This window comes from Haliaeetus albicilla, chromosome 9 (assembly GCF_947461875.1).
Source record: "Haliaeetus albicilla chromosome 9, bHalAlb1.1, whole genome shotgun sequence".
NCBI lineage: Eukaryota > Metazoa > Chordata > Aves > Accipitriformes > Accipitridae > Haliaeetus > Haliaeetus albicilla.
This window is the reverse complement of record NC_091491.1, coordinates 25417575-25428036: the sequence shown is the minus strand read 5'-3', so window position 1 is coordinate 25428036 and position 10462 is coordinate 25417575. Positions and strand designations below refer to the sequence as shown.

General features: G+C 35.8%; 1 protein-coding gene across 9 annotated transcripts in view; it reads right to left on the bottom strand.

Moving 5' to 3' along the window:
* Positions 1 to 2003: 2003 nt before the first annotated feature.
* AGFG1 (ArfGAP with FG repeats 1) overlaps positions 2004 to 10462 on the bottom strand; it is a 38467-nt gene continuing 30008 nt past the window's right edge. For 2 of the 9 annotated variants that reach the window (XM_069792165.1, XM_069792159.1), the window contains 9 exons: positions 10357 to 10428; positions 9184 to 9393; positions 8133 to 8316; positions 7357 to 7436; positions 6979 to 7071; positions 5399 to 5446; positions 3828 to 3986; positions 3121 to 3212; positions 2004 to 2740 (listed from right to left, as the gene is read on the bottom strand). In XM_069792165.1, the coding sequence (XP_069648266.1) occupies positions 2681 to 2740; positions 3121 to 3212; positions 3828 to 3986; positions 5399 to 5446; positions 6979 to 7071; positions 7357 to 7436; positions 8133 to 8316; positions 9184 to 9393; positions 10357 to 10428 (998 nt within the window). In that variant the 3' untranslated portion in view covers positions 2004 to 2680. The remainder of the gene's footprint in view (positions 2741 to 3120; positions 3213 to 3827; positions 3987 to 5398; positions 5447 to 6978; positions 7072 to 7356; positions 7437 to 8132; positions 8317 to 9183; positions 9394 to 10356; positions 10429 to 10462) is intronic. The other 7 variants (XM_069792166.1, XM_069792163.1, XM_069792167.1 and 4 more) reach the window with 5 other exon arrangements.

Sequence of the window (10462 nt, the reverse complement as noted above, 5' to 3'; positions counted from 1 at the left end):
AAGAGGATTTTGAAAAGCTAGTGGAAGTATAGCTTTTTTGACAACTATGCTAGTTGCGTGAGCAATTGCGTGAACAACTGCAGACATTTCTAAGACAAAAACATTTACAATCATGGGTGAAGAATTGATTTTGTAAATATAGCTATTTTAAAAATCCAATCAACAAGACAGCTATGGTGTCAGTTTCTGCTCAATGTAAAGGAGACTCAAAACAATACAAGATCTTCAGCTACTTGTCTGGAGTTTGACAAACTTAAAATTAGTGAACATACACTAAACAGATGCAGTTGTGTACAGTATAAGTTGCCAATCTTTAATCTGCATTCAAACTAGTTATGAAAAACAAGGTATTCCACTATTTCTGCAACATAATCTAAAGCTGCATGCCTTGCATACTTAAATGAATTTCAGCATCTCTTAGCAGTAATCAGCTTCACTTGGATCAGAACAATTTCAATAGATTCTGATCTCATTAGCCCTTGTCCAAAGCTTAATTTACATCAATTTAGGTGGAGAGCACAGGATTGTTCCCCTTCCACAAGGCTGTTCATCTCCTTGATGAGACATCTGGTTGATTTGGTCCAGTTCCCTGCAATAAGCCTATTTAAGTGTTCCACAATTCCTTCTGAACCCTTGCAGTTCCCCACTCCCTACTGCATTTGTGTGTTACTATTCCAAAACACGTGAGGTCAACAACAGGGAAAAACTCCAGCCATTTATACTATGCTAGAAAACAGTGGTGAGCACAAGGGCATCACTAACATCTTGGAAACCCTCAATTGCTGGGGATTTGTTTAATGACTTCCCAGAGAATCTTAGGAATTAAACTATACACCATAGTCTATCCAGCAGTCTCCATCAGAAAGAAAAGACAGACTTCAAGTCTGTTTTAACTTTAAATATGCCAACAGGACAAACCCAGACATTTAAGTAGGGAATGCCACTATAAACAGCTTGTATAAGCTGCACGTCCCCTGCTTTGAGATCTCCAAAGCTCAAAAAAAAGAAGATACAGAAATTACTACCCTCATATAGGCAGGCAATGGAAGTCAAAAGCACTGGCATAAGACGGTTTTTACAAGCAGCGGTCAAGTCTTTCAGCTCCCCTAGAAATAAGCAGATGTAATTGACTACCTGAATGTTACAAGTGAAACATCTTACATTCAAGAATTTTCACATTTGTCTCAAAATGGGCTTGCACATCCTTTTCTCAAAAATCAATCTGACATTATTTATTCCTGTTATCTTGAAAGCTTTTAGAATTTTATTCTCCAGCTGGTCAGAAACGTTTTTTTAAGGTTGCAGTTTATGTATTCATGATATATTTACATTATCTGCCTATTTCCAGTATTACACTTGAACTTAAGCCAAGTTATCTCTGTGTTTAAATCACCATCACCAACTACTGATTCAGAGTTACATTTTTCTTGAACCTTCTTACTATTACAGACTAGACAAGCCAGACGTTTTTCCCCCTGTACAAATTCCATTCTAGTATGGCAGGAAACATCCCAGTAACTAAAAAAAAAAATCAGTTACTTTAATATTCCACAGGAGGTCTAATATATATCAATTTTAATAAAAAGAGTGCTATTACATCTGTGGTACCTTGGCCTGCTATTACACATGCTGTTCTGATCACAACTAAGTCTTGTTCTAAGACAGTCATTAGCTATCCACAATTACAGGTCTTTTGCAGCTAACCATTTCTCAACTAACTACCCTCCTCCATGCTTCCAGTGTCCTTCATTACACAGCTACTCTGCCAAAATAATCCAAGTTCACTTAACATTTTCTTGTTCAATAGATCACTTCACTTGAGCTAGAACAGCAAGCTTAATCACAAGGACATGAAGAAACATATCCAAGTGAGGCACATGAAAATGTTAAGCTTAAACTCACCTTTAAGCATATTGCTTTTGATAACTCATCTATGTATGAGACTCACAATATGTACATTTTAACCCAATAAAATGTTACTGCACAGAAATAATGCTACACAATTGGTTTCTTTTCTAATATTTATTTTTTTCACCTGCAAACTGTAGCAAAACATGATCAGCTTTATTATGCAGACAGGTATCCCTCTACCATTAGAGATTTAGGCATGTATAAATAGAAGAGCTCTTAGGAAAGGAAAACATTTTGAGAAATGAACAAACCTTCAATTTAACTTCATGACTTCCAATACCAATGGTTAAAATGATGTAGCTCATTCATTCCAAGAGATACAACAGCACCTTAAAGTGGCTGATCTATTTCCCAGTAACATTTTTCACATAACAATGTGTTAAAGTTACAAATACTGATATGCACAAATAGCTATTTTCTAAGAAAAATATGTACAGTACTGCAGCATAATGAATGTGGTATCTGCAATAACTTATTAGCCAATTTTAATATACATGATACCGCTACTTTTTACCTGCCAGTTCACAGGTTCAAGGATGTTACCACAGCCCTCTGTTTTGCACGTTATTATCTGGTGGGGGGGTTGACTTTCTTGGGTTTTGTGTATTAATTTTTTTTTTTAATTTTTTAAAAGGTACACAATGCAGGCTTTTATTTTTACTTCTTTTTGTGTTTAAAGCTAATATCAGTGAAACAAGACAACAGTGCAAGAGGCGCAGAGATGTTATGTGACCACATAAGAGTTCTTTTGGGTAAAGTGTCTATAAGGCTATAAGAAAGGATTGGTTGATGAGCTTCCTGTTGGAAATTGTCCTGTTGGTGCACCAGCCTGGGGGAAAACAAAGAAAAATAAGACAAATCTTTTAAGATTTTTTTTCCCCATACTGTAAATCATAAATGCAGGATATATAAAAAAGAAAACAACCTATTAGGAAATATTTCTGTCTTTATGTTGCAGTCTTTTTTTTTTCCCTATGGTTCTCTGAAATTACACTACTATAAGAGCATGGTATACAAGTACCCCTGTTTTGATTTGAACAACCTTACAAATGCCATGTCACCGTAATACTGAATTGCATTTAGGAGATTCAGATGCTGCCTTCCCTTATTTGAAGAAAAAAAAATAAAAATCTTTGTGTGTCTCTAAATTGTTAGAGATTATGCCTCTTCAGACACACAGAAGTTAATATCATGCAACAACTCACTTACCATAAAAGGGTTACTAGATACTCCAACAGCTGCAACTTGTCCAAAAGGAGTTACTACAGGCTTTGCCTGTCCAAATGCAGCAAAACCTGCTCCTTGGAAAGATAAGTGAAAAATATTAATACTAGTAACCAATCTTCAAAGGGTTCTTTGCTGCAGCTCCCACACAAAAATAAGTGGAAGCTTGGACTGTACAGTCAGCAGGATTGATCCTACTTAAACACTATCAGGAACATAAGCGTAAAAAAAAATACCACTCAGCTTTTTGTTTGTTTTCAACGGCTCGGAACTAATCCATTTCCAATTTCTACACATGCACTTTTTTCAATGTTATTTTATCATTTAAATTTATGGGAGAAAGTACTTTCCAACCTTCTTTTGCTTGTGTTCTACGAAGTTAGAGAAAGTGTTATAAATCAGTTGCAGACACTACAAAAATGAAGACAAAACAATCCTGCTTGCATAAAAACCCTTTAAGCATGGGAATACTTATAATTTTAGTATCAGATTATGGTAAAATTTCAGTTATGTCACTGCACACAGCCAAGTCACAAAGCTCAACTACAGAGCCAAACCAGTGTGGGAACCCCTCATCAATATTATTAAGTTCATATAGAAATAAACATGCACCCATTATTGCTAACATACACACAGATCATTTTCTCCATGTTTCCAATTTAAACAAGATTATCTAAAAGGTAGAGACCTACCATTTGGCTGCTGAGCAAAAGCAGTCTGTTGAGGGAAAGCTGCCTGGGTTGGGAACGTGGGCTGCTGGAAGTTGCCACTGAAACTAGTAGGAAGACTGTAGGAAGCAGGAGTTCCAAATCCTGCAGGCATGCTCATAGATGCAGTACCAAATGTTGCTGCTGGTAGGCAAAAAATAACATTAAATTACTTGTAAGAAATCACTTCTTTCATGAGAGAAATCATTATAATGCCATGTTAAGAAAAGTCTCCTAATGCCTCAGTGACCATACAAAAGCTAGGTTAAACTTCTACAGCCACTGATTTACTAGCTTGGATCACCACCAACTGGGTGCATAATTTACTTTTGCACTTTAAAAATGAATGGAATAATTTAAAATTTACTAGATCCAGCAAATTCAGATATATTTTCTGAAAAGGAAATAGTTTTTTTTAATGTTCTCTACATTATCATATACTTTCCCCAGAGTTTTTCTGGTCAAAGTCTGTACACATCAGAAGCAAGCACTTTCAGGCAGCATAAGCCCCTCTGTTTTTCTCCTTCTGAGAAAAGCATGAAAGGATCTTCCTACTCCAAGCTGCATTACAGGAAATTACAAGTCAAAAAAAAAATCATCATAAGGGATACATGCATCCCCTCTCTCTTCATCCCATCCTTAATATCACTTTAAAGGAAATTCTCACCATGCACATTGTTTGCACACAAAGTTCCTATTGCAAATGCTCTTACTATTCAGGTAAGACTTAAAACAAACAAACAAAAAACCCCAAAACTTTTCATCTGATTCTCTGCTGAACATTTCAAGAACAGAACACACAGCTCGTGTAATTCCACGTGCCTTCAGCAAATAAATGGGAGCACATCAAGTTCAAAAATGTAGTAACAAAACCATTATTCAGTCTTTTGGGAGTTATTCTTGAAAGGAGAAGCGTATAGAAGTTTTTTTGGTACAAATGCAGACAACCAGGCATTTTACTCCTGCTAAACATTAGACACAACTTTTCTTTTGAAATGTTGTAAGTTAGATTTTATGCAAGCTCAACTGTTTTAAAAAAAATATATTTAATGAATATAGCTTAATTATCAGTTGAAAAATTTACCCCAAAAGTATTCAAGGGCAAGACATACACACATGAATTGTTGACAAAGTACACACAAAACTAATGTACTAACACTGTTCTCAAGTTACAGTTAGCAGAGAAGCTATTCCACAGGAAAACTTGCTAAAACAGCAAACAAAAGCACAACAAAATGAGCAGTGACTTGGGATATCCCAAAAGGCATCAAGCTACTGTTGGTAGAAGCTTCAAGAGTCACTCAACTTGTTACCATTATGTTGTGACCATGGAGGATATCAATAATGGTTTTGTTTTAGTTGCTTAATAGGTTGTCTACGTATGCTCTTCTCTCCCTTTGCCCAGTTGCCAAATACCCACACCCACAACCACTCCATTTTAAAAAACAGAAAGTCTTCCGAAATTCTATGTGCAGAGAACCAGATAGCTATCAATAAGCTTTTACAAGCAAGAACAATTAGCCACAAGAAACTTGATACCAAATGTGGCCACCTACCAAAATGAGCCTGAGGAAATATGTGAGAGTGCATTGCTCCCGAGAGGCCTTATGGAAGCCACAAAGAGACCAGACAATGTCAAATCATTTATACACTCTTGAACAGTCATTTCTTAGTTATATATATCTACAGAAATATACACACATATTTACCAAACAATTCATCCGTAGCATGACCAGCAATAGATTAAGCTAAGAAAACCATTAGAAATAAACGCTACAAAACAGATGTCCCATATAATAAACAGTCAAGTTCATGCAGAAAGAAAGCTTAGCATAAACAGACAAGCTACAAGTTTACACCTTGCACTGAAAGTGGTAGAATATTATCTTTACTTATAGTCATTATCTCTGTCACCTAGTATGTAACATCAGTATAGCTGCCAAAGGGTTGGAATGTCTGCAAGCCAAGGATAGCAGTTTAGAAGGTGGAAGGATAGAGTTACCATATTCAAATTTATCTAAAGAGGCTACAAGTTCTTAATGATGCAAAACAGCACAGTTAAGAATGAGATTAAAATAAGGAAAAAGATATTTTGGGCATTAAATAGCTGAACAAGCTTAACTGCATAATATCTCAAAAGGGACTGAAAACAGAATTCATTTTTGCAGATGACATGAATTTGATCAATTCAGTTTTAACTCAGCCTGATCAGTTTGATTCAACCTACTTAAAACTAGAGGCAAAGCACGACTCAGTGTTAAAATGCATACATCAGCAGATTTAAATCTGTGGAAGTCCAGTTAATAGATAAAAGTGCCAAAATTTAGCAGTGTCTGGAAAGCAAAATTAGCATAATCTAGCAGTCATCTAAATCCAAGTTCAGTGTTTTGAAGAAAAGTACAAGTTTGCTTTTTTAAAAAGTGATTAAGTTTTTGTCTATGGAATTAGGATTCTACAGAATCATCCCCTACAAAATTAATGTAATTCATGAATGTAAAGATTATATTTAAACATATGCTTTACTGTTACAAAAGAGGAAAAATAAAGGACACCACCAATGCACACAAGAAGTGGACTGGTAAGGAGCTAACAGCCTTGTCTTCCTTGGTTCTAGCTCCAGCTCTTTGGTTTTGAGGGCTTTCATGACTTTGAAATAAAGAAATTAAAAAAGCAAGTGCACTAGCTTAGCAGCAGAGCTTTCAAGATCCCCGATTTCAGAGCAACCTCCTGTGAAGCGTGCTTCAAGACCAACATTATAGTCTTGGAAGGTACCCAACTGGTAATACACAGACTACAAATAGCTTAGGTAGTATTAGAAGATCTTAAACGGATCATTTTGACATTTTTCATGGCCACCATTTGAAATCCTAGGATTGGGCCAGAAACAGGAAATTAATGTCCTCAGCCCAATAAAAGACATCACTTAGCTCAAAAAAAAAAAAAAAAAGTAAGTTGATTCCTGCAGCCTATTCATAAATATTGTTCTCTACATTGAACAAACACACAACATGTCAAATAGACTAGAGACAGATAATACAGAAAATCTTTAAGGGACAAATTACACAGCTATGAAAAAAAAGAATCAATGCAAGTCTTGAAAGAAAGTTTCTCAAACACTTGGTGGTTTTTTCCTAACCTGTTGCTCCTCGGCTATTGGTCTGGAATGGATTTGTTGAAGGTGCCACTGGGGCAACAGGGGCAGCTACAAATGGATTTGTGGAAGGTGTTGCTGAAAGATTAAAAACATTTATTAAATAGTCTTTTAAAAATAGCCAATCTGACTCACTTTTAAGTTTATACAGCTTTTATACAGAGATACATAAATATCTAAAGTTACATGAAAAATTAGGAGTTGATAATAAAATGCTTAATTTGAAATGCATCGCAACAACTGTACTTTTTTGGCATCCTTTAGTAACTTCAACATCACTAGTGCCGAAGTATAGCACTATCAACTAAAAATTAGTAAGATGTTGCTTACAGTCCACAAAAGGTGTTAGTAACACTTACATACCTCCAAATGGAGCAGGCACACTCGAAGATGCAGGCTGTGTCTGTGCAGTAGCAGCCACAGGTACTGTTCCAAAAGCATTGCTGAAAATAATTCATACGTTCAGTGAAGTCAAATTGCTCATTTAACAATTAAATACAACTTACAATTATTGTTAGCATGTAAAAGAATAGAAAAGCAATGCTTATGTGCAGTTTGCAAACTGCAATATAATTCACTGATGCCAGGGTCAGACCTATAATTAGTGCTGAGCAATGAAAAATCATCTCCACCAGCAGCAGGAGAAAGAATATTGAACAGAGGCCATCAGCATAAATGTTGCAAAGCAGAAGCTTTAGGGGCACTTGCAATACCAAGCACAGCTATAACAGGTGTTTGGTACTTATTACTTCAATGATTTAAAAAGTGGTTGGCATCATTTATATAACAAATATCTGTTGTAATTTTTTTGCCAGGGATGATGCTGTGATTTTCAGTATACATGCAAATATTCTGTGTAGGGAAGTGTTACCATCTAACAGGTTTAGCATGTCATGACTAGAAAGGTGCAGGGAACATTCTGCTGACAGAAAGTATTCTTAATTTTATCTTATCATATACTATCAGACAGTTGCACTATTATTTAAAACAAAGGATGCAGTTTCAGTAGTACCATTAAACTCATTCAACATTTCCCCATTTAGAGAAGAAATAAAACCAGATTTGAGATACAACTGTGAGCTACTTCTCTGCATATTGCTGAAGTCAATATAGAAAGCCAGCTAATTCTAACAAAGTACCTGCTAACGTTACTGGTTGAAGTATACGCATTACTAGAGGTTGCTGTGGAGCTGAACACGCTGTCTAATTCTGCTAGAGCCGCATACTTGTCTGAAGATACACTTGACTGATTTGGGGTTGACAACGCAGGACCTGCTGATGCTGACACTACTGTACTGAAGCCACTTCCTTGCTCACTGCCACCTAGAAAGAAAAAAAAAAAACAGATTAAAAATGATGACAATGGTTTCACTTTCTGCCCTGCCAACACTGAGAACTAAATGAAAGTTAATGGACAGTTTAAGTTTTAGACTTAAAAAATTAAATATCCATTAGGGCATACAGGAAAAAAGAAAAAGTTTAACAAGCGATTAGCCATCAGCAAAGTGTCATGCTTCTTCTGTAGGTATTCTGCAGCTCCAAAGAGCCTCTGGTTTCCCTGGAAAATGACAACTCAATACTACCATCACCTTCAACTAGAAAATTTAACAAAACACATACCCTCAAATAATCCATTTCAGAACACAGCTCTATATTACAAACCAACACAAGTTTTTATGTACCATTTGAGAAGAAATAAAGTGACAGAATGATTAGTTTTTTCTCCTTAATTTAAAAATCAACTAAATCCAAGTATCACTGCTACTAGTTTATAAAAAACTAAAGCCAAATATTTTTGTGGCAGAGAGGTAGGAAAGCTACTCTGGCAGTTCTCTGTAACAACTATAGCTCTCCATTCAAGAGCCTTCGCTATAGGCTTTAGCACAAATATAAAATATATATTTATATATTTTCATCATTGCAGTAATAATTATTTAGATATTTCCACTTAGAGTTATTCATCTTGATAGTAAGAATATTCCCAAAAAGCAGTCTTCTGATGACATCCTTTTGGAGTGATGTTAGTCTTAGAACTTACATCTTGCACATTAAGGTACACTGATGTGAAATGCTACTGGTACCTTAAAGAAAGGACATTTTGAAATACAGTCACTATTTTGACAAGCACAGCCATCCTTGTGGTAAGCATACACACATGGAATAAGCACATCAAAGAATAAAGTTTAATACCTTGCCCTGCGCTGAAGATATTATCTAAATTAGCAAGAGCTGCATATTTGTCAGCTGACTGGAGATTCGGTTTATTCACTGCAGCTTTACTGGCTGCAGTTGCTGTTGTGCTGCTCTGAGAAGCATTGAAGGCTCCAAAATCAGCACTGGAGGATTTGGGGAAGTTATCAAAGTGAGCAAAGTTAGCATTCACGGATCCAGCACTTCCACCTGTAACAAATGAAGTGAAACATAATCAACGCTCTGAAGGTAGAGAAAGTTTTTCCAACTGTAACTGATGACAAAATAATCCCACCTCTTTGTAGTTACATGAGGCAACATGTTCCCCCAACCCATCCCACACATTTAAGAACCTTTCCCATTTCCTTCAAAGTTACATTGGGTCATCAGAAAAAAATAATTTTTTATGTTTTTCAGTCTGCAGATCAGGGATGAAAAACCCCCAAACTTCAACAGCTTAAATCACAATCATAATTTGATCTTGAAAAAACTATATGCTATTTATTAGCTGTTAAAGTAATTTCAACAGTAATATTTGGTAGAAAAATAAGTATTTTTCTGAATCTTTAATATTCGAAATACAGAAGCTTCATTTTCCTGTCATGTCTCTCTGATGAATAGCTACTATTTGCATTTACTTAATGGTACAATGTTTAACCATTTCAGATGTCAGTCATCGTTCTAAGCAAAAAACAGTGCCTAGAAGTCCAAAAGTAGTATGATTTCATGCCAAGGTTTAGTGAGATAGTTTGGTTCTCTATTCTTGGATTTTTAGACTACTTCCAATCAGGAAAGAGGTGAGAGGGAAGACACAACACAGCTCTTTTTATACCAAGCTTCCACTGATGTCAGAGATACATAAATCAATTTTAAAAATCTGACTTGGGCCACACAACTGAACTTCAGTTCAAATATGAAACCATGAGCTTCCATCTCTTCAGTGTCCAGAAAATTTAATCTAAGCAGGTCACATACTTAAATTTAAATGAGTTGTTTCATTAAGTGTATCACATTTTGTAACAGTTGGTTGAGGATTCCACTCCTACTACAGAACACACAGCTTTCTAATAGCATAATCAATAAGTTAAAACATATGCAACAGTAGGAATGAAAATGCTATACTACAATGGCATAAAATGAAGCAAGCTGAGTTTTCCACTGCGTGGAACTTACTGTGTACAGCCTGGAGAGGAAAAGCTGAAGTAAATTCACCAAAACTGCAGCTAGATGAAAGCGTTCTGAACGCTGGACAGCCAGAAATTGTGTGTGGGTTAAAGTT